This window comes from Balaenoptera physalus (assembly GCF_965194825.1).
Source record: "Balaenoptera physalus genome assembly, chromosome: 20".
NCBI lineage: Eukaryota > Metazoa > Chordata > Mammalia > Artiodactyla > Balaenopteridae > Balaenoptera > Balaenoptera physalus.
In genome coordinates, this window is record NC_138901.1 from 17,695,048 (window position 1) to 17,719,366 (window position 24,319).

At 56.2% G+C, this 24,319-nt stretch overlaps 2 protein-coding genes across 8 annotated transcripts; both read left to right on the plus strand.

The window, feature by feature from the left end:
* Positions 1 to 26: 26 nt before the first annotated feature.
* On the plus strand, positions 27 to 6,071 carry MRPL10 (mitochondrial ribosomal protein L10). 2 transcript variants are annotated; one of them, XM_082443345.1, is made up of 5 exons: positions 27 to 157; positions 2,047 to 2,216; positions 3,527 to 3,691; positions 3,945 to 4,089; positions 5,118 to 6,071. In XM_082443345.1, the coding sequence occupies exons 1-5, from the start codon at positions 106 to 108 to the stop codon at positions 5,372 to 5,374; spliced, it is 789 nt and encodes a 262-aa protein (XP_082299471.1). In that variant the 5' UTR covers positions 27 to 105; the 3' UTR covers positions 5,375 to 6,071. The 2 variants fall into 2 exon arrangements, with proteins under 2 accessions (XP_082299471.1, XP_082299472.1); XM_082443346.1 differs by lacking the exon at positions 27 to 157 and adding an exon at positions 165 to 319.
* Positions 6,072 to 8,308: 2,237 nt separating this feature from the next.
* Positions 8,309 to 22,860, plus strand: OSBPL7 (oxysterol binding protein like 7). 6 transcript variants are annotated; one of them, XM_082443335.1, is made up of 24 exons: positions 8,309 to 8,515; positions 9,521 to 9,675; positions 9,782 to 9,907; positions 10,082 to 10,135; positions 10,442 to 10,486; positions 10,747 to 10,860; positions 11,216 to 11,326; positions 11,422 to 11,539; positions 12,217 to 12,320; positions 12,674 to 12,766; positions 12,851 to 12,983; positions 13,072 to 13,166; positions 13,349 to 13,444; positions 14,124 to 14,261; positions 14,857 to 14,950; positions 15,657 to 15,889; positions 16,035 to 16,172; positions 17,020 to 17,083; positions 17,184 to 17,262; positions 18,201 to 18,345; positions 18,444 to 18,588; positions 18,675 to 18,801; positions 19,012 to 19,134; positions 21,547 to 22,860. In XM_082443335.1, the coding sequence occupies exons 1-24, from the start codon at positions 8,317 to 8,319 to the stop codon at positions 21,719 to 21,721; spliced, it is 2,904 nt and encodes a 967-aa protein (XP_082299461.1). In that variant the 5' UTR covers positions 8,309 to 8,316; the 3' UTR covers positions 21,722 to 22,860. The 6 variants fall into 6 exon arrangements, 5 of the variants coding, with proteins under 5 accessions (XP_082299461.1, XP_082299464.1, XP_082299462.1 ...); XM_082443337.1 differs by lacking the exon at positions 21,547 to 22,860 and adding an exon at positions 19,302 to 20,313 and having other exon boundaries at positions 8,311 to 8,515; XR_014257901.1 differs by lacking the exon at positions 21,547 to 22,860 and having other exon boundaries at positions 18,719 to 18,801.
* Positions 22,861 to 24,319: the final 1,459 nt, after the last annotated feature.

Below are 24,319 nucleotides of genomic sequence, written 5' to 3' on the forward strand. Positions count from 1 at the left end.
TGCTGCTCCAGCCGGCGGCTCCGCCCTCCGCTTCCGGCCCCGGGACTACCCACAATCCTTAGCTCCTTCCGTCTCGCTAGGCTCCCGGTCGTTCTTCCGGTGGCGATGGCTGCGGCCGTGGCTGGGATGCTGCGAAGGGGTCTCCTGCCCCAGGCGGGTAAGGAGCGGCCCACGTCTTCTCGGCGCGTTCCGGCCGATGCTCTCTACTCGTCTCCCTCCTCTACTACTAATCCCCTCCCGAAATCTCTGATCCCAGACACCTCCTGATGACCCCTGACCCCAGCTAGATCGCCGGCCTCCTTCCCCCATCTAATTTCCTGTGAGTCCAGACTCTAGTAATAACGACAACACAGCAAAAACGTCAGCGACAACCACAGTATTTATTCTCGACGCCCCAGTCCCCCTGCCTTGTTTGGGGTTTCTCTGGCCCACCACCCAGCTCTTTCTGCCTCCAGAGATTCCTTAAGGTCTCAGCTTAAATGTCATCTCAGGCCTTCCCTCGCCACCCTCCGCAAAGGGTTAAATTTCCCCTGTTAAATCTGTATCTCTCACCCTGTTTACTGACCCCTTCGCCTTATCACAATCTGTAATTTAGCATTTGTTTTATTTGTTGTTTTCTCTATTAGACTTTAAACTCCATAATGGCAGAACCCATGTTCATTCAGCATAGCCAGCATGTGGCATGGTGCCTGACATTAATAGGCATGCTATAGATATTTGTTGAATGCATGATTTTAAGTACGTAATATAGGTCAGGCACAGTGATAAGTACTTTACATGTATTATTTCATTTAAACTTTAAAGCGTCCTTTGAAGAAGGCATTATCTTCCCCTCTTTACAGATGAAGAAACTCAAGTTTAGACCAGTTGAGTGACTGGTCAGGGTCACAGCTAGTAAGTGGCAGAAGAGAGATTAAAATCTGGTTCCATGTGTGTCAATTATATCTCAATAAAACTGCAAAAATTTTTGAAAAATCTTGTTCCATCTGATCTAACTTAACAGGTTTTGCGGCCACTGGCAAGAAAACCTCTCACTTAAGCAAATCTCCATGCTCTCTGACTGTTAGAGCCACCTTCTGGCTGCACCTTTCTCTGAGCTCCCATTCCGGCCTTGGGAAGGGCTGAAAGTGGGAAGCTCTAGCTTGGGTCCTTTTGTTGAGCATGAAGCGGTTACCTTGGCTTAGGGCTTTCGAGTGGCTCCCTTGCCTTCTGAGGGGTGCCCTCCAGCAATGCCTGTAAACAAGAAGTGTAGAGAGGAGGGAGACTTGTTTGGGGGAGCTGTGAGGACAGTATAACTTTTCCCTCTTGCTTCAAATCATGGGGGAAGGAGCAATGCTTAGAGCAGTGGTTCTCACACTTCAGCCAGCATCAACATCACCTGGAGGGCTTGTTAACACTGTTTTCTGGGCTCCGCTCCAGAGCTACTGACTCAGTAGATCTAGAACGGGGCCCGAGAACTTGATTTTCTAACAAGTTCCTGGGTGATGCTGATGTTGGGTTGGGGAGGGGTGGTGGTGGTGCACACTTTGAGAACCACTGGCTTACAGCAGGGGGTGACAAACTATGGTAGGGCTGGTCACCATCTTTCCTACATAGTTGTATTGGAACACAGCTACATCTGTTTGTTTACATATTGTCTATGGCTACTTCCATCATACAGTGGCAGAGTTGAGTAGTAGCGATAGGCCATATGGCTCTCAAACTTAAAATTTTTGTTTGGTCATTTAAGAAAACGTTTGCCCAGCTCTCTCCTCCTTTTTAAAATGTATTCAAAATACTTTCTCCTTTGTTCTCATTTTTTCCTTATCTCTGTGCATAAAGAGCTGGAGAAATGGGCGCCTCCAAGGATCAAGCACCTGAGCTAAGGTCACCAATTAAAGAGAAGAGAAGTTTCGGGGATTCAGGCTTTCTAGCAGAGTTCCTTGTCCCACTCAGTGCTGAGGCTAGCTCTGTGAACTCTGGTTGTCTGTGCCTAGGGGGTGGGTTTTGTCCATCTGGTGCAGACTGAGAGGCTGCTTCTCACCATATGGCCGTTTCTTCTCCCAGGCCAGCTGCCCACCCGCCAGCTTGTCCGCTATGGCTCCAAGGCTGTTACCCGTCACCGTCGTGTGATGCACTTTGAACGGCAGAAGCTGATGGCTGTGACTGAGTATATCCCCCCCAAACCTGCTGTCAACCCCAGATGCCTGCCGCCCCCTCCCAGACCCCCCCAGGAGGTAAGAAGCAGGCTGGGCATGTCGCCTGGTGGTGGGATGGTGGATTAAAGTGATCTTGTCTCTGTGGCCGTAATGAAGTAGCACTCCAGGACATGGTCATCCACGTCATTGCCTCCCCACTCTGACCCTGTGGTCCAGATACTTTCAAATGAAATCTGCACTTGATTCTGCGTCGGCTTTTTGGGCTCTGTGTTTGGACAGGGCTCCCAGATTTCCTTCATTCTTGTCTCCAAAAACGTGTGTGTGAAAGCTGTCCACACAGGCGGAGGTAGGAGAGAGCATCGCTCCCGTCTTGAAGCTTCCATGTTTTCTTAGAGGAACAATACGAGGTGTTTTGTCCTTGAAAAAGGACAGAAAGACCAGTGGAGAATTGGTAACTTCATGGTGGTTCTCAGCTCCACAAGTTCTCAACTTTGAGAAACACTGTCTTGAGAAAATGAAGTCTTGTGCTGTGAAAATACCTCCATTTTGAATTAACATTGCAAAAGAGTAATCTTGTATTCATAATTGGTAAAATAATTCAGCATGAGTACAGTGTCAGGGATAATTAAATGATTTTGACAGTATTATTATCAAAGTAATGTTCGCTGGGTCAGACTGCTGTCCAGTTCAAGGGGACTGAGCGTTCTCAGGTTTTAAAAACACTGCTCTAGGGAATTTCCTGGCAGTCCAGTGGTTAAGACTCCACGCTTTCACTGCCGAAGGCCCGGGTTCAATCCCTGGTCAGGAAACTGAGATCCCACAAGCCACACGATGCAGCCAAAAAGAATAATAACAAAAATTTAAAAATATATATTTATTTACTTATTTAGGCTGCACCTTGTCTTTGTTGCGGCACGTGGGATCTTCCTTGCAGCATGTGGGCTTCTTTAGTTGCGGCATGTGGATCTCTTAGTTGGCCGCATGCATGCAGGATCTGGTTCCCCGACCAGGGATCAAACCCAGGCTCCCTGCATTGGGAGCGCAGAGTCTTACCCACTGGACCACCAGGGAAGTCCCAATAAAAAATTTTTTTTTTTAATTTAAAAAAAAAAACCCTTGTGTCGAGGGCTGACTTTCAATACCAATAAAATTTTTAAAAATTAAAAAAATAAAAACACTGCTGTAAAGCCTGTGGTTATCAAATGGAAATGAAAGGATGGAGTGGGAGATAGAACATGTCTCTGAGAGTCAGGGGCCCAGCTCTCCTGCCTGTACCCTGATCTTCGTTAGGGCATCACTGGAAGCTCCAGCGCCTGTCCCTGAGGGAGTAAGGGGTGTAAGGAGAAGGGGCATTTTACGTCCCCTTGGTCCTCCCTTTCTGACTGCAGGAGACAGGCCTCGTCCGGCTCCTCCGTCAGGAGATAGCAGCAGTTTTCCGAGACAACCGAATGATAGCTGTCTGCCAGAATGTGGCTCTGAGTGCGGAGGACAAGCTTCTCATGCGGCACCGGCTGCGGAAGCACAAGATCCTGATGAAGGTCTTCCCCAACCAGGTAGAGAACGGCCCCCTGGCTTGGGTTGCCGTATTCCCCTCCCCCACCCCCATCTCAGACCCCAGCATCTCTCCCAAGATACGGCACTCCCGACTCCTGCCTGCCACGGCAGCCCTCCAGTCCGGGGCCTAATCTGTGATAGGGTTTGAGGAGACCCTCGGCTTGAGCCCTCAGCCTGGTGTGGCCTGTGACCAAGGTGGGTGACTCTTTCTCCTACTCGACCCCAGTAAGCCCTTCTTTCTTGCTGTTCCAGATCCTGAAGTCCTTCCTGGAAGATTCCAAGTACCAAAATTTGTTGCCCCTTTTTGTGGGGCACAACCTGCTGCTGGTCAGTGAAGAGCCCAAGGTCAAGGAGATGGTGCGAATCTTGAAGAGTGTGCCTTTCCTGCCGCTGTTGGGTGAGCACGCACCCCTGCCAGTTGGGGGTGAGGGTGAAGGGGAGTGGGTGCTACAGCAGCCTGGTGCCATCATCAAGGCTTGTGTGGGTAAAACTGTGGACATGCTTGGAGGGGACACCCTCTCACGATGGAGCCTGCGTCAGTAGCACCATTTGATGAGGGCTGCTTGTGTGTGTCACTCCACAGAGGGAAAGTTCAGACACCTTGAGTCTAGTAAGGGGGTAGTGGGTGTTGAAACCCACAAAGACAAAGATACTTAAAACAGACAGCCCGGGCTTCCCTGGTGGCGCAGTGGTTGAGAATCTGCCTGCCAATGCAGGGGACACGGGTTCGAGCCCTGGTCTGGGAAGATCCCAAATGCCGCGGAGCAACTAGGCCCGTGAGCCACAACTACTGAGCCTGCGCGTCTGGAGCCTGTGCTCCGCAACAAGAGAGGCCGCGATAGTGAGAGGCCCGCGCACCGCGATGAAGAGTGGCCCCCACTTGCCACAACTAGAGAAAGCCCTCACACAGAAACGAAGACCCAACACAGCCGTAAATAAATAAATAAACCCAAAAGTTAAAAAAAACAAACAGCCCAAGTGAAGGGTGCTGAGGGACAGTGAGCAATGTTTCCTAGACTCCCCTGAGGCCGAGAATCCCTGGAGGTGCTTCTTGCAGAGAATACTGATTTCACAGGTCTGTGTTGGGGGGCAGGAATCCGTGTTTATAATACAGACTCTCCCACCCCGCCCCCCCGCCCCAAACACACACTCCATGGTTTTTCAAGGAAGTTTAGGAAACAGTGACTTAGTGGGGGTTGGACCAGGTAGATGTATTATGTAAGGGTTTTCTAGGGAAGAGTTAGGAAGGAAGGGAGGGGATTGATCTGAAACAGTGGGAATGGGGCAGGGCACAAGTGGGAACCAGATTTGGGGGAAGGCTGGGAGGTAGAAAAGGGCAATGGAGAGCAAATTCCTAGGGTTGGACCATTGTTTTTGGAGAAGAAAAGCATTTGTGGGAGCCTTGCTGATCCTGTGTTCTTCCAGGTGGCTGCATTGATGACACCATCCTCAGCAGGCAGGGCTTCGTCAGCTACTCCAAGCTCCCCAGCCTGGCCCTGGTGCAGGGGGAGCTGGTAGGAGGACTTACCCTCCTCACGGCCCAGACCCACTCCCTACTTCAGCACCAGCCCCTCCAGCTGACTGCCCTGCTGGATCAGTACGTCAGACAGCAACACGAGGAGGACCCTGTCGTGCCAGCCAGTGGGCAGCCGGATCCTCCCGACCCTGTTCTGGACTCGTAGCCAGCCTCTTGTACCCAGCCTGCCCATAAATACACTCTGCCCGTTGGCTGTCAGAGATACGGGGAACTTGGGGTGGGGAGTGGCGTTTGTTACCTGGCTTTCACTGACAAAGATCTCTTCTAGTACATGGCAACCCAGAGGTGCAGAGGGATCCCGTTTCAGAACGGAGGCAGCTCGTAGTCACTGTCTTTGTCCCTAGTTTTCCCAACTTGGGACCTGATAGCAGCGGTCTCTTTCCGCTCTCCAGGTCCAAGGCGGAGAAGCCTTTGGTTTCTGTGTTCACTGTCCCTTGCTGCACGCGCCTCCCAGCCTATCCCCTCGTGGCTCCAATGTGCCAGAATAGCTCAACTGAGTAATTAGTTGTGCTGAGAGTGGCATCTATTGAGAGCCTACTATGCCAGGCTCCCTTTACATGTGCTAGATCCTGTATTTCTCACATGTTATCCCCATTTCACAGAGAGGAAGACTAAGGGGAGGAGAAGTTAAATAGCCCGCCCAACGTCATGCTGTTGGTGAGAGGCAGCACAGGGACTGAACCAGGCTCTTCCTGCTCTGAAGATGCTGCCCTGGTTTTCTACACTAGAGCTTTTTCATTAGGGTCCCAAGTGTGCTTGGGTGTTAATTCTGCGCCCTCGGGGTGTGCCATGTCGTGGAAAAGTTGGGAGCACTGCTTTATGATAAAGTGAAATGCATTTTACTTACTGTGTTTTGCTGTTGACAAGCTTATCCTCCCTGTAGACTTATTCCCAAGGTCATCTCTGACTCACTTCCCTTCCTAGAAAATCCTTCCTCTTCCCATGTCCAAGCCTGTTACCTCCCTGTACCTGCTCCCACAAATGGCATTGCTTAAGTGCTTGTCCTTTTGAAGGCAGCTGCCCACTTTGTCCAGTATCTGACACATCCCAGGTGGTTCAAAACGAAAAAGCTGGAACTTCCCTGGTGGCACAGTGGTTAAGAATCCGCCTGCCAATTCAGGGGACACGGGTTTGAGCCCTGGTCCGGGAAGATCCCACATGCTGCGGAGCAACTAAGCCCGTGTGCCACAACTACTGAGCGTGCACGCTAGAGCCCGTGCCACAACTACTGAGCCCACGTGCTGCAACTACTGAAGCCCGCGCACCTAGAGCCCGTGCTCCGCAACAAAAGAAGCCACTGCAATGAGAAGGCCACGCACCGCAATGAAGAGTAGCCCCCGCTCGCCGAAACTAGAGAAAGCCCGCGTGCAGCAATGAAGACCTAACGCAGCCAAAAATAAAATAAAATAAACTTATGGAAAAAAAAAAAAAGCTGAGGGAAAGCCAGGATTCTGTTTTAATAAGGGGGTCTGGGGGCTCTCGAGTAGGAGGCCTCAACCAAGTCTCAGGGGACTGGAGGTTTTTAATGGAGAGGGGCTGTATGACTAGAAGCCTGCCCTTGTGCTTGATTGGAGCACATTCCGGGTGGACACGGGGGTGATGGGGGGAGTTGGTTGTTGATCATTGCTCTGGGACTTGGAGCAGTGCCACAGCTTCCTTAGTCCTGGGCAGACACTGCTCTGGCAATGATGGTCTGCAGCAGCTTTTCCTTCCCTGGTTCAGGACCAACTTTCCACAGTGCCCAGCTCTGTGCCATTCGCCCAGGGATGCTCAATCAGTAGGAATTGAATTAAAAGGCCTCTGAGGCTCCTGGATGCCAGAGCTGGTCTGGCCAGTGCTGCCCAGTGCTCTTCCTGACTCCCAGAGCCCTGCCAGGTGCTAACAACGCCCTCCTGGGGTGGCAGGGACAGTGCTGAGGTTCCGAATGGAACGGCGAGCAGGCATCTCCTGAGAGATGTGTAAGCCAAGGCCCATGGGACAGCTGGTTGGGGAAGTGGCCTATGTCATATTGGGAATCAAAGAAGAACCTCGAATTGCATCCTTCGCCTGCTGGCGTTGCCTGAAGCCACAGCATTAAACCCATTTCTTTCCAGAAAGTGGCTGCACTGCACTTAAACCTGTCAGTCCAGTTCACATTCATTTGAATGAATTCTAGACCTTTCTCAAGAGCTAATTTTTAATTAGAATTGAGCAGCTGGACACAGTACTCCAGCAGAAGGGCAAAGGTATTCAGAAAGGGAGGCCGAGGGTACCAGAGTTGGCTCCAGCTAGCCTTTTAACAGCCAGGTGGTTACTGCCCCAGACTTGCTCCCGATCCAAAGACTTGGTAGGCTGGGGAGTGGGGGGTGTCTTACCACATAGGTGCTTCCGGCCCCCATGGGTCCTGACCCGGTGGGGCATCACCCCCAGTGACAGCCTCACTGTGGCCCTCTCGAACTTTGCCCTGCTGACTGCCTTCGGCACTGTCAGTTGTGGTTCCCTAGGGGCATCCTTCCCTTCCCGTCAACCTGAAAGCTTTGCTGGCTCCAAATTCCACAATCTATTTTCAGATGTAAAACGAGAGGCAGGGGTTAATAAGGAAATGGCCTTGGGTACTAATTGGGGTCAAGGCCATGCTAGGATGAGCAAATTCTTTACCAGCGCTAGCTTGGGGCCAGCAGCTCCCTAGTCCTCTGGGATCTATCTGGAACTGTGCCCAATGGGGACTCTGCCCCCACTCCCAAGCTTTCTGGGCGCTGGGGAGTCGGCTCAGCCTTGAGTCCTCCGGGGAGCAGGGGGGCAGAGCTGAGCGGCTGCCCGGAGTTTGCCTGGAGGAGGGGCCGGGGGAGGGGGAGGTGAGGAGATCCGGCTAGAGGGGAGGCTCCGACGTCTCCTTCCTTCCTGGTTCCTGCTGCAGCTGCCGCCACTGCTCAGCTCCGTGAGCAGGGAGCTGGCGGCTCGGAGACGGTGACTCAGAGGTGGAGCGGTGCGCGGGCCAGGGAGCACTGGTGTCCATGGACCCTGGGGTAAGGGGGCCGCGCTGGCATCAGCTGACATTCCCCAAGAAGGGGACATTCACCTGAAGCTGGTGGGTCTGGTCTTCCAGAGATGAGGGCGGGAATGGAGGTGGAAAGGGGGCACCCACCCGGCTCACCTCGACCTGCACCCTCTACTAACAGAGCCTCCCCTCCACCCGCAAGCAGTGAGGGGCCAGGATCCCACGGGGCCAGGAAAAGGGCACAGAGACACCCAAACACTGGAAGAGTTTGTGAACTTTCAATGGCTGAATGTAGGAGTTTCCCCCCAGGTCAGCCTCTGGTAGCATGGGCCCCTCTGCCCTGACCTGGCCACACACACCCCACCACGTCCCTGTCCCCTCCTGGCCTCAGCTCCACCGGAAGATCTGGGCTGCCTCCCCAGCCTCAGGCCAACCTTGCCCCTCCAGTCCCCTCCCCCGTCTCACACACACAGAGCCTCATGCATTATTGATCTCCCCGTGGAGCCAGGATGGCCAGGGCTGGTGCCAAGGGCGCCTGTGGGCACTGCTGCGGGACGTGTGCGGTCCTCGGCATGTGTCTCCAATGGCCCGTCCCCTGCTCTCTCCAGGTGGATGGCACTTCTCAGGAGCCCCAGGGACGGGGATGAAAGAAAGGAGGCTTGGGGGATGGGGGGACAGAGGGTCCGAAGTGGGCATCCTAGGGGGGCGATTGATGGGAGGCACGGGGGAAAATGCGGGCTGTCTCAGGCCTCAGTTTCCTCAGGCAGAAAAATGGGAGCCCAGGAACTAGAGGATATGGAGGCCAGTTGGTGGGGAGCTGGGGTCAAGAGGTTGGGGGGCTCTGTAAAGGGATGATGGCAGAGGAGTCTCCATGCCGTGGTGCTGGGGTCAGGGATCCTGGCGGAAGAGGAGCTGGGTTGAGATCTCACTTGTCCAGTCTCTGGATCCCTCTGTCCTATTTTGGAGCCTCTTCCTTCACTCCCCTGCCTCACCTCTGATTACCCACAGGGAATCCTCCAGAGAAAGCACCTGGAAGTGTTTCCTGGAGCTGGGGAATGTGTGAGTGCCTAAGGTGGGGCAGGGCTGACTTTTCGAGGTTTTCTTTTGGCACCGGCCTGCCTGCTGCGCGCTCCACCTCTCTGGGCAGTGGGCATGGAGACCTGCCCAGAGTGGGGTGGGGACAGGCTTGGGAGAGGTGTGGCAGGTGAGCGGAAGATGTGCTCGGGGGCTCTCATCCCAGAGGGTGCAAGAGGGGCTGGAGGTGGGGAAGGTGATAGCCAAGTCTGTGCTAACAGGGTCTCTCTCTGCTTCAAGGGCCCCCTCAGGACAAGGTGACATCTTTCCCCTTCCACTCTTCTCTACGTCCTCAGCAGGGAGTGGCCACTCCCTTCCCCATGGACTTCCAAGAGCGGGACCCTCCCTCCCTGGCTGAGAGCACACAGTCCGCAAAGCCCAGCAGTGCCCAGCAGGTCTGAGGGTGGGGAGCAGGCAGTGGGCGCGCCGAGCTTGGCCCACAGGGGAAAGGCCGAGGTGGTCGCCTCACCTGCCGCTCCCGAACTCTGTCCTGGACTGCAGGCGTCCGAGCTGTGGGAGGTAGTGGAGGAGCCTCGGGGCCGGCTGGGGGCAGAGGGTATCATGCCCGAGAGGCAGGAAGGCCACCTGCTCAAGAAGAGGAAGTGGCCTCTGAAGGGCTGGCACAAGGTAAGGAGGCAGGGCCAAGGGAGGGGCCAGATGGGGGGGCCGGACGGGGATGTGTGGGGTTGCCGGGCGGTACAGGGTGTTTGTGTGTCAGAAGAAACTTCTGTATGGTTGCTCTCTCCCCACGTCCTTTCCTCTCTGCCCCCCGGGTCCTGTCCCTTCTGGGCAACGTCACAGAGATACTTTGTGCTCGAGGATGGGATCCTTCACTATGCAACGACTCGGCAAGATGTGAGTCAGGGCCTCGGCTGGGGGATGAGGGAGGAGTTTGGCCCCAGAGTGCCCTGGGCGGGCAGGGGGCTTCTGGAATCCCCCAGAGCAGGGTCTGAATCCCAGGTACACCAATTATTGGGTGTGGGGTCTTGGGCAGGTTACTTCCCTGGGCCTCAGCTCCTCACCTCTAAGGTGGAGAGAGTGCAGTCACCCATTTATAGAGTCTTTGTCTTGGTGAGGGCTCTCAGGACAGTGCCGGGCATAAAATAAGTACCCAAGACATGGGAGCTGTATCATCCTCGCCCTTGTCCTCTGCTCTTGCAGGAACAAGGAACTAAAGGCCTAGACACCCAGGCTCTCTCCAAGAAGGTGCTCCTTTCTCAGCCTCGCAGATTCCTGAGGGTGGGAAAAGTTTTCCTCACTCTGTGACTGCCTAGAGCTCAGATTGTGACTTGGCATAGCGGGGTGTCCTGTGCGCAGGAGGACGACTGACAAGTCCTGCTGATACTGTGACTTGGGCATGAGGGTGAACCTGCTGCCTGGCCCTTGAGCCTAGCGTGACCTCAGGAATGGTGGCCCTGGTGGCCTAAAACCAGTCCCCCTTTCCCCCTCCGATCTCTCCACCCCAGATCACCAAGGGGAAGCTCCATGGCTCCATTGATGTCCGACTGTCGGTCATGTCCATCAACAAAAAGGCCCAGCGCATTGACCTTGACACTGAAGACAACATCTACCACCTCAAGGTGATATCCCTGGGAGCCAGGTGGTGGCTTGGCCCCCAGCCCGTCAGAGGCACTGGGGCACGCAGGAGAGAGGGACAGGGGCCGAGGGTCTGTCTGAGTTTGACCAGAAGGGAGTTCCCACCATGTACAATAGCCAATGGCAAACTGGCCCTGTTGGTTGTTATGTGAACAGGAACAGAGCTGAAGCCTTGGACACCTGCAGAAGCTGTTCCTGCCTCCCCGCAAGGGACCTTTGCACAAGCTGTGTGCTATAGGGAGAGACCCTGCCTGCCTGCGGACCAGAGCCCCAACTTCTTGCCCCTAGAAAGCAATCCTTCCTTTCATGCATCCCTCCCCTTCTCCATCACCTCTGCAGATCAAATCCCAGGACCTGTTCCAGAGCTGGGTGGCTCAGCTGCGTGCCCACCGCCTGGCCCAGCACCTGGATGTGCCCCGAAGCCTGCTGCCCAGCACCACTCACAGGAAGGTAAGATGGGCCCTGGGGCAGGAACAGGTGATGTGGGGATTCAGGATGAGACTCAGGGAGGCAGGCACCTTCCTGACCCTTGACTCACCCCACAGGTTCCTGGTGCCCAGCTTCCAGCAGCGGGTAGTGCCTCGGCTCTGCCAGGGGTTGGACCTCGGGAGAAGGTGTCTTCCTGGCTGAGGGACAGTGATGGGTTAGACCGCTGCTCTCATGGTGAGGGGCCCCTGGCACTGCGCCTCCGTGGGGAGGGCCCATGCTATTGCATCTAGGTGGCATCAGCAGTCACAAGGAGGAGGAAATGTTACCTCCATCCCTGCCTCTGGGAGCCCCAGGCTGATGGGGGAGACAGCCTCCGCCTCTAGGCTGATCAGGTCTCCTAGGGCCCTGCCCTGGGGAGCCTCAGGCTTACAGAGAATGGTGGGGCTCGTGCTCTAGGCACATAGACAGACCCGGACACAGGGCCAGGACTCATGAAAAAGAAGATCCAGAATGCCAACGCAGGGAGGGGTCCTGAGGAGTAGTGCCAGGGAAGGGGTGTGCACTAGAACCGGATTCCTGGAGTTGCAGGCTGCGATGCTGGCCTGGGAGAGGGAAATGCAAACCAAGGGGGGAGAGCAAGAGTGGGGGCCCCCTGGCCTGTGTGGAGGCGGCCGAGGTAAGGTGTGGTCTGGGGACAGAGTGCAGATTGGGGTGCGGGCACTCCCGTGAGGTCAGACCAAAGGGTGGGAGCTGGGAACCGCTTTGGACTCGTGAGTAGGGGAGGGGAGCCAGTGTCGGGATTTCCGTGGCTGCGGGTGAAGTCTTTGGAGGAGGAAGGAACGCTAAGGGACAGACTCTGGGGGGCCTGGCTGGTGCTGGGAGAGGGACTTCCTCATTCATCCTTCCCACAGAGCTCTCTGAGTGTCAGGGGAAGCTCCAGGAACTCCACAGACTCCTCCAGAGCCTGGAGTCCCTGCCCCGGACCCCCTCAGCCCCTGTTATCCCCACACACCAGGTAAGGTCCAGGGGAGGAGGCAGGGGCCCGCCCAGGGCTCTCTCCGCTCTTGCTGTCTTCATCTCCGTCACTTCCCCGGACAGGTCCCCAGTCCCCCTTATATGCTGCGGTTTCCTGGAGAGCCACCATCTCCCCGTTGCCCCTCCCCACCGTGTCCAGACCGCCTCAGGGTTGTCTTTCTGCCCCTTTGGAGCGACCCCTTCCTCCTGTGCCCAGGCGGCTGCCAGGCTATCGGTCTTCTGCCTCCGGGATGCTGGTGTCTCTGCGTCCTCCTTCATGACCGTCTACCTCTCTCCCGGCTTTGGTGGTCTTCCCCACCCTGAGACTGAAACTCCCTCACCTCGACTTGCCAGGCCTCGGTGACGACCGAGAGACCCAAGAAGGGGAAGCGGACCAGCCGCATATGGTGCACACAGAGCTTTGCCAAGGACGACACCATCGGGCGGGTGAGGTGGGGTGTGGACCCCGAGATGCTGGATGGGAGGCTCTGAAGGTGGCTGCGCCCTTCAACCCCTCCCCTTCGCCTACAGGTGGGTCGTCTCCACGGCTCTGTTCCCAACCTGTCTCGCTACCTGGAGTCCCGGGACCCCTCGGGTCCCCGCGGGCTGCCACCCCCAGACTATGCCCACCTGCAGCGCAGTTTCTGGGCCCTGGCTCAGAAGGGTGAGTGCGTGCCCTGGGGGTGGCTGGGAGCAGGTGGGGAGAGGGAGAGGGAGAGGAAGGGAGTCTGATGGCCGGCCTGCCCCCACAGTGCACAGCTCGCTCAGCAGTGTCCTGGCCGCCCTCACCACTGAACGGGACCGACTGAGGGACCTGCACCAGGGATCGGAGCCATCCAGGCTGGCGGTGAGGCTGGGGGCAGGGTGGCCAGCGGGAGGAGCGGGCCCGAGCCCGAGGACTGCAGGCCTGGGCGTGGTCGCGGACCTGGGCCGGGAAGGGAGGTTGGAGGAGGCAGGCTGTGCCTGGCAGGCTGGGGAGGGCTTCACCCGCCCCGTCCCGGCACCTGTGCCCTCACCCTCTCCCTGCAGGTCTCTGAGGCCGCAGCCGGCCCGAGGCGCCTCCACTCGCTGTCCGTGTCCTCCGACACCACTGCAGACTCCTTCAGCTCCCTCAACCCCGAGGAGGTGGGAGCCGGGGTGGGCTGTGGGGACCATTCCTCTGGGCCTTCTCTCCCAGCAGAAGTGAAGGCGTGGTTGGCTTTCAGACCTGAAACTCCAGCCCCTTTCACGGAATACGGGCAGCAGCCACATCTGGGTCATTTCTTAACAGCGTGCAGAGTGCTTGTACTTTTAAGTCAGAGTCCCGTGAGGCAGTGATTCTTACCCTCAAGTTCACAGATGAGGAAACTGAGACTCAAAGAATCTAATTGATGGGCCCAGGCTCTCGTACTACGTGGGTTTGAATCTGGCTCCACTGTATGCTGGCTGCATGACCCAGAGCCTCAGTGTCCTAATCTGCAAAGTGGGGGTAATAATTGCACCTACCTGGTAGGGTGAGTGTTGGGATTGATGGAGTTGATAGACGCAAAGGGCTTGGAGCCGAGCTCAGAGTCAGTGCCCAGGCAGTGTAAGCAGTTATTATGGAACCCGTGTCTCCTCACTTCCAGGCCGGGATCTTTCCACCAGGCCTTCGTATCCCACTACGCTCGCTCCCCTCCGCATCTTCTCCTGCTCAGCAGGTCTCAGACTCAGATAGTAAAAGTCCCCAGTCACACTTCCCTCACAAGGGAGCTGTCAGGCCAGGGGAGCCCTGCCTGACTCTCCCGGCTGGGCCTTGGGCCTGACACCTGTCCCGCTCCCACAGCAAGAAGCTCTGTACATGAAGGGGCGAGAGCTGACCCCTCAGCTGTCCCAGAGCAGCGTCCTTTCCCTCGCTGATTCCCACACAGAGTTCTTTGATGCCTGTGAGGTTCTCCTCTCTGCCAGCTCTTCTGAGAATGAGGTGAGGGAGCGGGGAAGCTGGTAGTGAGAGAGGAGGGACCCTGGGAATAGAGGGGTGGGGTCCCGGGAGACTGGAATCTGTAGATTCCCAAGTCCTTTCTAACCACCTCGGCCACTATCTCTGGGAACACGTCCAGATCTGCTGGGTTTGTGTGGCCCTGCTTAGAAATCTCTGCTGGGGACCCTTCTTCCAGTTTGATGTGCTCCATCCCCATGGGTTCTACTGAAACTGCTGCCTCAGCTGCACCCCGTCATCTTTCTGTGACCTCGTTTCAGCCTTAGCACTCCCTTGGTGCTCACCCTCCTGACCCTGAATCCCAGTAATCCCCAGCTTCCCTTCCCTTAGTGTCCCGCCAAGTCCCTGAGCTGTCTCCCTGCTAGTCGTAAGGCCAGGCCCTCTCCCTCCCAAGGTGGCAGGGCACACCATGATGCCAGGCCTCCCGGGGCAGTGTCTTAGGGCTCAGACCCTCCCAAATATATTCTCTTCCCCTTCCCACCAAAGGGCTAGCTGGGCAGATTCTTGCCAGGCCCTGGGCACTGTCCAGCTGCCTGGGGGAGGCCTAGTCTGCCCAGCCTGTCATCTGTCCCTGGCCCAGGGCTCAGAGGAGGAGGAGTCATGCGCCAGTGAAGTCACCACCAGCCTGTCCGAGGAGGTGCTGGACCTCAGGGGAGCTGAGCGCTGTCAGAAAGGTGCCAGCCAGATGGGCGGGAGGGAGGGCTGGAGGTGGGCACAGCAACGGGGTTTGTCCAGGCCCAGGCCCCTTGGGCAGTAGTCCCTTGTAGTACTGGTGGGCTAATGGCTTCGGGTGCTGACCCCAGGGGTGACCCTGGGGCTGAGTAAGGCTAAGCTGTGACTGTGTTCCAGGGGCGGCTCTGGGGGGTGGGGCAGGCTCAGCCTGGGGCTAGCCTCCACTCTGGGCTTCTGAGAAGGCTTGCATGGGCCTGATAGGCAGAAGGGCCCGCTTTTTAGCAGTGTGGCTTTGTACGTGTCATTTTACTTCTTGGAGCCTGTTTCCTCATCTATAAAATGGGCTGAATAATTTTGACATTGGTTTTTGTGCTTAAGAAACGGAGCAGAAGCCAAGGGTGAGACTCAAGAAGGGCTTCTGGGGTGCAGGGTTTCTGTTTCCAACAGTGGGAACTGTCCTCTGGTTCTTAACCCTGCTGCTCACCTAGATCCCCAGGAGCTCGTCAAGAATTAACCACTCCCCACCCCCCCATCCCCCCCAAAAAAAAATAGAATAAGCCCCCAGCCGCCTGCCCCATAGTGAGTCGAGCCTGGGGCCTGGGAGCGAGCAGACCTAGGAGCACCTCAGGAGCTCGGGAGGCCATGGGCCTGGATGCGAGGTGCCCAGGGCAGAGTGACAGGCGGGTTGGCCCCGGGATTGTGTTCCAGGAGGAGCTGTGGGACCACCCCGCCGCCGATGCCTACCTGCGGCCAGTGGGCCCGGGGCCGACGTGAGCCTGTGGAACATCCTGCGGAACAACATCGGCAAGGACCTGTCCAAGGTGTCGATGCCCGTGCAGCTCAACGAGCCACTCAACACCCTGCAGCGGCTCTGCGAGGAGCTGGAGTACAGCGGCCTTCTGGACCAGGCCAGCCATACCACCGACCCCTGCGAGCGCATGGTGGGTCCGCCCTGACCCCGCCCAGGCTGCCGCCTCCACCCAGGATCCGGTCTACCGGGCCGACCCCAGGCCCCCGTCCTGGCTCACGCTGGGGTGGTGGCGGGGTGGCATCTCCTCTGATCCCCCGGCGCCCCACCCCCTGCAGGTGTACATCGCAGCCTTCGCAGTGTCAGCCTACTGCTCCACGTACCACCGGGCGGGCTGCAAGCCCTTCAACCCTGTCCTGGGGGAGACCTACGAGTGCGAGCGGCCTGACCGAGGTTTCCGCTTCATCAGTGAGCAGGTGAGGCCCTGGAAGAAGTGGGCTGGTCGGGGCAGCCATGTGGCCAAGGCCGGGGAACACCCAGGCTTCAAGGGGCCAGGGCGTGGGCGAGAACACCCGACAGTCGGGCAGTCAGGGGAGGAGCTCCCCGCTGCTTGGGGAGACGGACTTCAAACAAGGAGTTACTGTACCATGTTCTAGAGCTGGGATTGTGGCAGCTCATAGGAGGTTATTCAGCTCTATTGGTTGGTTGGTTTTTAAAGCCTGAAGGCCACGGGGAGTCATGGGAGAGTTTTAAGCAGTAGAGTGACATGCTTAGAATTGCACTTTATAGAGAACCCTCAGGCAGTGGTGGGCGCCAGGTGATGGGGAGAGGCAAGGAGGGCAGGCTGTGGGATCCCTGAGTTCTAGGTTCCAGATGGGGAGCTGTTCTAATGAGGGCAAGGCCGAGTTTTTCCAAGGGTGTGTTGTGGAGATTGCAGGGTGATGATCAGCTTTGGGAAAGATGATTAGGGAAGAGGGTCCTCATGGGAGGGCTGGCTTTCAGGCAGGGCATGGGTGGAGGCCCCACCTGTCACTGCTAGAGGACTTGGACAGGGTCTCTGGAGGGCACCATGCACAGGGTCGGCAAGGAGGGCCCTAGAGAGGAGGGAGGGAGAAGGGAGAACATAGGGGCCTCGTGGGAAAGGAGAGGGTGATGGAATTTGGGTGGTGGCCAAGGACACCTAGACAAGAGACCTGGAACTAACTGGTCTTCTGGTTCCCAGGGGAACTGGGGATGGGGGTGAGGGATGTTGGGGGCCTGGGGTCAGGAGCAGACCCCAGGGTCCTCAGGAGCAATCTCTAGAGAACTTCCTTGCTCATCAAGGTCTCCCACCACCCCCCCATCTCGGCGTGCCATGCGGAGTCTGAGAACTTCATATTCTGGCAAGGTAAAGGATGGGGCTGGAGATGAAGCGCAGATGGGAGAGGGGCTGGAACACTCTCTGGTCTTATCTCTGCTGTCGCTCTCCCTCCCCCACCCAACTCCAGACATGAAGTGGAAGAACAAGTTCTGGGGCAAATCCCTGGAGATTGTGCCTGTGGGGATGGTCAATGTGAGCCTGCCCAGGTGAGTGTAGGCAGCCAGGCCCAGCCTACAGGCCATCCTCCCCGGGCTGGGATGGGGAGGTGGGAGGGACAGGAGAGAGAGGCCTGGTCTGAAGCTGCGTCTGTACATTTATACCTGTGTTAACAGCAGTTGTCAATAAAGAAAGGTGAAAAGTCTTAGAGCTGGAAGGGCTCATCAAGGCCATCTGATCAAGTGGCTTTCACACTTTTTGACCATGATTCACTGTAAGGAATGCATTTGAGATTTCAAGTCAGTGCATGCACAGTAACCCATTCCCCCCCCACACACACACACACGCACACGCACACACACACATGCACACACACACACACACACACACACACAAACCTAAGGTGATTCTAAAGTGATTTCAGGATTGCTCACAAACCACATTTGAAGCACCCTCATCTAGCCGTGTTACAGGTGGGGAACTGCAGCCAGAGGCCAGTGCAGGGGTGGGGAAGACCCTGGACTTCAGGGTCAGAAGTCCTGGGTGGGAGTCTTGGTTCTACTACTTAATAGTTAGACAAGCGGCAAAAAGACTTGACGCCTCAGAGCCTTGAGTCTGCTCGTCTATAAAATAAGAGTAATAAGTAATATTCGACAGAAGTGGGGAGTAAACAGGCTGATATATGTGAACAGACATATATATATCCCAAGGACATGGACCCCATCTATGTTTTTACCCCTGTGACTTTGGCACTCAGGAGCTTTCTCAACAAATGGAGACGTGTTAGTTGAATACTTTCTGTGAAGGCTGCTTTGCTTCATAAATATGTCGTCCTTCATAGAAGGACCATGAGCTGGAACCAGGACCCCAGTGTTCCTTTCCCAGACCCGCATGACCTGCTCTGATGAGACAGGCATTCCCCGGCTCAAGGTGGCACTTGTTCCCCAGGGCCGGCCAGCTGCCCCCCGCCATGCTCTGTCTCTCTCAGGTTTGGGGACCACTTTGAGTGGAACAAGGTGACGTCCTGCATCCACAACATCTTGAGTGGCCAGCGCTGGATTGAGCACTACGGAGAGGTGCTCATCCGGAACACGCAGGACAGCTCCTGCCACTGCAAGATCACCTTCTGCAAGGTGGGTGGCCTCCCTGCCCCACCTGCCCGTCCCAGCAGCTCGCCCCGGGGAAGGGGAGGGGACACCTCCCTAAGCACTCTGTCCCACCCCCACCCCAGGCCAAGTACTGGAGCTCCAACGTCCATGAGGTGCAGGGTGCCGTGTTCAGCCGGAGCGGCCGCGTCCTCCACCGACTCTTCGGGAAGTGGCCCGAGGGGCTGTACCGGGGACCCCCGCCGGGCGGTCAGTGCATCTGGAAGCCCAGTAAGTGGGGTGCTTGGGGCGGGCTGGGCAGAGGTGAGGGCAGCTGTGCTCAGTCCACCTGCCCCAGCCCCCTGCCTTCCCCCTAGACTCAATGCCCCCAAACTATGAGCGAAACTTCGGCTTCACTCAGTTTGCTTTGGAGCTGAATGAGCTGACGGCAGAGCTGAAGCGGTCCCTGCCTTCCACAGACACGCGGCTCCGGCCAGACCAGAGGTCAGTGCCAGGCGGGTGCCGCTCCGGAAGCTCTGGGCTCCTCCCTCCCCACGTGGGTTTCCACACAGACCTGGGACTATGTCCTTCCTTCCTTGAGTTGCCTCAGGGAGATGGGACCTGTTTGGGGGCAGAACTGGGCAGGCACAGCGGCCTTGGATTTGGGGGCCTCTGAGGGTGGGCAGTTCCGCTGACTGCGGTCTGGATGCTCAGGTACCTGGAGGAGGGGAACATACAGGCCGCCGAGGCCCAGAAGAGAAGGATTGAGCAGCTTCAGCGAGACAGGCACAAAGTGATGGAGGAGAACAACATCGTCCACCAGGCTCGCTTCTTCAGGTGCCTCTGCCCCCCTCTCCAGGTCTCTCTGCAACCCAGGCCCCCCTCCTCCTCCCCACTAGCCCCTTCCTGCTTTGAGTGGGGCCGGCAGTGTAAGGCAGCATCTCGGGACCCCGGCCTCAGTGCTGGATGTTCATCCCTCTTCTTCCATGGCCCCCTTCCCCCAGGCGGCAGACAGACAGCAGCGGGAAGGAGTGGTGGGTGACGAACAACACGTACTGGCGGCTGCGGGCCGAGCCGGGCTACGGGAACCTGGACGGGGCCGTGCTCTGGTAGCCCAGGTCCCAGGGGCAGGAGGCCCCGGTCCCCCCCTCCTGCCCCCACCCCCCCACGGACACATGGGCGAGGCCAGGCTCTCCCACTCACTGCCCTGGAGGCCAAAGGGGAAGCCCTGGCTCTGGCCCTCTCCCCTCTGCCGGCCAGAGGGGCTGCATCTCAGCCCATCACCCACCCCTTGTTTGGGGTGGGAAGCAGGATTCGTGCTTCCCCAGTCTTGTTGCCCCAGACAAGCAGCATGTAAGACCCTCCTTGCTCTGTCACCCACCTTCCTTACCCCCTGGGGTACTTGGGGGAGACTCCAGGCCCTCCAGGATCTGTTCCCCATTTCAGTGCCTTCCTAGGACACAGGGGACCCCTCGACGTTCCCCAGGATTCCTATGCCCAGGACTCTGGCCCCAGCTGTGAGGTTGGAGTGAGTGAAGGAGAGGGGACGGCCTTTTCTCCCACCCCCGTCCCTCCCATGCCCCATCTCCAGCATCTTCTCCCCATGCCCTGGCCCAGAGGGGCTCCCTTTGCTTGGCCCTGGCAATTTCTCCTATCTTCCTGGATCCCCTTCTCCCAAACTGCAAAACGCCTGCAGCTGCCAGCTCCTTCGTCCCTGGTCCTCAAGTGGTTTCCTTCAGTCTCAGCTCAGTGGATCCCCCAGAGCAGACAGGGCAGGAAGGGCGCCTGGCCTCTGACCCACCCGGAGTGAGCGAGCACTCATGAGAGTGTTGGTTTGTGTAGAACAGTGTGTGCGTGTGCCTGTGTACTGCTTGCGGGCGAGCAGGATTCCTCATGTAGGCCGGATGTCCCCTGCCGGGGGTCCGCCACCATTGCTGCTCATTTTACCAGTCTGCCTCTGATTAAGGTGAATTGCTATGACATTCCAAACTCCAGTAAAGACTGTCCCAAACTTTGGCCTGTGACCATTCATTGAAAAACACGTGCGCTCAAGCCCAGTGAAGGCCCATAACTCCCCACTCACCTGGGCTAAAGACCCAATGTCATCTCTCTCCCTTAATCCTCACCTCCTATCAATTCTGCCTCAGTGTCTCTCTGGCCCCTCCTGTCAATTCTACCTCAGTGTCTCTCTGGCCCCTTCTCGTGATTGCACCTACCTTAGGCTGGGCCCTTACCAACTTTCACCTGGACTATTGCAGTATCCTTGGAGCCTCCAGTCACTTCCATTCTAATGCTGGCTTTCAGGGTGATATTTTAAAAGAGAAATATGGCACCTCGTGCCTGCTTCAAATACATTCATTGCTTCTGAGCGCCTCGGTGGAAAACCCAAACTCCTTAACCAGGCAGAAAACTGTGTGGTCCCTGTCCCCCTCTGGCACAGAAGCTGCCCTCACCCCCAGCATCCTCGGTCAGGTCTGTGCTCACCTCTCACCACCTCGGTGACTTTCCAAGGGAAGGTGGGAGGGGGGAGGGGCTAGAAGGGATGGGAGAACAGGGCGAGCTGCCTTTCTCCCCCTCCCGCACCGCCTCAGCTGAGTTCAGGTCCCAGTTCTGTTATTCCAAAGCTGTTCTGATCTTGATCAAGTGCCTTACCTTTCTGTTCAGGGACTCCGTGGTCCTTCGTTTGGCCTCTTTTGTGTCTTAGAGGAGAATGTATGTCCAGGCTCCTGATTTCATTAGTTGTCTCCTAGCCCCTCAGCCCACCGCACTGCACACACAGGCCCTGCTCTGGTTTGAGGGATGTCCCAAGAGCTGGTCATGCTTTCTCAGGGGGCAGCAAGAACAGAGGGGACCCCTGAGCTACAGCAGCCCTTCCAATCCTAGCTCTTTTCTTCTTCCCTCTCCTCCAGGCCACCCCCACCCTTGCCCCTGGGGTGGGGGTGGGGTCCACATTTCCACAGTTTATTTACAGAAGGTGCTAAAAGGAACACACTTGTCCTGACACCATGCACCAGAAATAACCTCAACCCATTCCAGAAAAAAGCCAAAGCTTGCACACATTCAGGGTCTTTTTTAAAACAAGGTACACCGTCTTCCTCCCCCACCCTTTCTACCCAGAGCCACACACAGCCTGACTGACCAGCCTGTGTTCAACTTCCACATATTTTAAGAACTAGAGTTTCAAATAGAACAAATTCCAAAGTTATTTTTGTAGTGGAGACAGGAGACTAGCAACTCCTCTGCCCACAGGAGCCAAGCCATCTGTGGCTATCGCCGTCGAGACCAGTATCCTCTCCCCTCCCCGGCGAAGGTGGTCAGGTTGGTTTTGCTCTTGCTGGGGCATTCCCTGCTGGAGGACTGTTGTCTCTCAGAAGCCCTCCCCATCCATCCAGGGTTTGGTGGATCGTTGCTGACAGGGCACTAAGGCCAGGCTGAGGGGAACCTGGATTTCTGACTGCAGGCCGTGTTCTGTGGACAGAGTGTGAAGGGGCAAAAGCAGCTGTGGGTACAGAGGGTGGTGGCCACCTCCTGGGCACCAGGAAGGCAGTTGGGGGTGTAGCTCACGTCTGGTCTGAGAAAGAAATGCTGGGCCTTCTTCTCAAGCCCCTCTCAGTCTAGTCTGAGGGCTCACAGCAGGACTGCTCACCGTGGGGCTTCGGGGCAGCCCAGCCCAGGCACAGACCCCTGGCTTTGTTGGGAGGCTATGGCGGGCCTGGGCCGAGGGGAGGATATGGGCTCAACGGCCCACATCTTGACTCGGCTTGGGAAAGAGGCAAGGTGGGACACACCAGTTTGTAAAGCCGGGCACCTGCTTTCCCAGATGAGCAAAGGTCAGAGCTTGAACAGCCGGGGAAAACCTGGGCCCGAGGATGGTGGCAGAGGGTGAGGGGGGCAGGCGAGAGTTGGCAGCCCTGACCTCACCTGCCGTGGACCCTCCAACCCCAAATCGCTCCACCTAGAGACAGATTAAAATCGCCTTTTAAAACTTAGTTACCCTCAGCCATAAAAAGGAATGAAATTGGGTCATTTGTAGAGACGTGGATGGATCTAGAGACTGTCATACAGAGTGAAGTAAGTCAGAAAGAGAAAAACAAATGTATATTAACACATGTATGTGGAACCTAGAAAAATGGTACAGATGAACCAGTTTGCAGGGCAGAAATAGAGACACAGATGTAGAGAACAAACGTATGGACACCAAGGGGGGAAAGCGGTGGGAGGCGGGGGTGATGAATTGGGAGAATGGGATTGACATATATACACTAATATGTATAAAATGGATAACTAATAAGAACCTGCTGTAAATAAAATAAAATAAAATTCAAAAAGAAAAAACAAAAAACAAAAAACCCCCAGAACTTAGTTACTGAGGGAATTAGTTCCCTGGCGGTCCAGTGGTTAGGACTCGGTGCTTTCACTGATGGGGCCCAGGTTTGATCCCTGGTGGGGTAAATAAGATCCTGCAAGCCACGTGGCAGGGCCAAAAAAAAAAAAAAAAAAAAAAATTAGCTACTGAATGGCTGATGGGGATGCCTGCGTAGCAAGGGGCAAAAAAGGCCAGAACACTTATAACCTGCACCCCCCAAATTCCCTGGATCTTCTGAATAAAGGGTGGTTTGGGGTGCATGCATGTGTGTTTGTAGTGACTCGCAGAGAGGAGGGAGTGCTGAACCAGGCCAGGAGCCAGTGTCAAAGGTAAACATAGTCGGACATTAGCTGAAGTGGTGAAAACAGATTTTATTCAGTGACTACTGACAGGAGGGGAAAGAGCTGAGCTCCGTTCCGATCTGTGCAGAGGAGACTGGGCGGTTAAGGGGAGAATGAAGGAGTGGGGAAGGGCAGCAGGGCCTCAAGCAGCTCAGAGAAGAGAAAATTACAAAGGGTCGGCAGTGTAAGTGCGATGAGGCCAGGGTGCCCGCGCGCAGCAATCATCCTAGGATTGTGTCCTCTGAGAGAGACTGGGAGACAGGACCTCTGCCCTTCCTGATGACTGCATTTCAAGTAGTGGTTTTCAGGTCCTTGGGAAAAACACTCTTGTTGTAGAAGGAGGAGGGACAGAGGAAGGAGTCACAATTACAAGCCCTTGTTAGTAAATGCTCTAAGAAAGGGAAGTCAGGGCCCTGCGTCAGGTGTTGGCTAGGACAAGCAGTGAATTCTGCTGGCAGTGTTGAGCTTTCTCAGGCAGGCGTATGAGGGGACTGGGGTCATCCTAGGGACACAGGCTGCTGGAAGCTGTGCTAGAGTTTGGTCATCTCCTAGTGCAGGGGTTTGGGCGGGGTCGTTATGTGCTGATTTGCAGCTCTCAGGGGACACCTCACTTCCTCTCCTGGAGGACAGGGTCCGGATCTGATCCCCCGAAGCCGGAGGCACCCACCTCCCTGCTCCCCAGTGGCATGCAGCCCAGGTGGCTGTGAGTGGGGTTTTCCCACTGGCTCTGCTACAGGGAGAAGGAAAGCAGCATCGGGGCAGTGGTGGGGATACCCTCAGGGTCTGACCAACGCCTGCTCAGGATGCAAAGGTGTTGATGCCTGACTTCAAGTCCGCTGGTTTCGGTCTGTCCCCGAAAGGCCCTACTATTCCCCTTCTTCACAGGCACCTTAAAGATCCCTGGTCACATTGCCTGGGATCCTCTTTAGGGAAAGCTCAGGGGGCCCCTTGTGGCTGGTCATTAGCTTAACGATGCCCTCTTCCTGGAAAGGACCCACTGCACAAGTGACTTCCCCCTTCAGAGACCCTCTGGTTCCAGCATGGGCAGAAAAGGAGGTGGGGCTTAGTGCTCTCCCCCTGGGACCTGTCTCTGTGCCCCTTAGGTGGTCAGGGAGGGCAGCAGAGACTTCAGAGGGACCCTCACAGGCTGCTCTGCGCTAAGTCTTGCTCGCCTATTCCTGGTACAGACTCTTTTTTTTTTTTTTTTTTAGAATTTTCCCGAATATGGACTCAGAATAGATTGCAGGCAGGATCAGATTATATTTTTATTTATTTATTTATTTATTTTTGGCTGCGTTGGGTCTTCGTTGCTGTG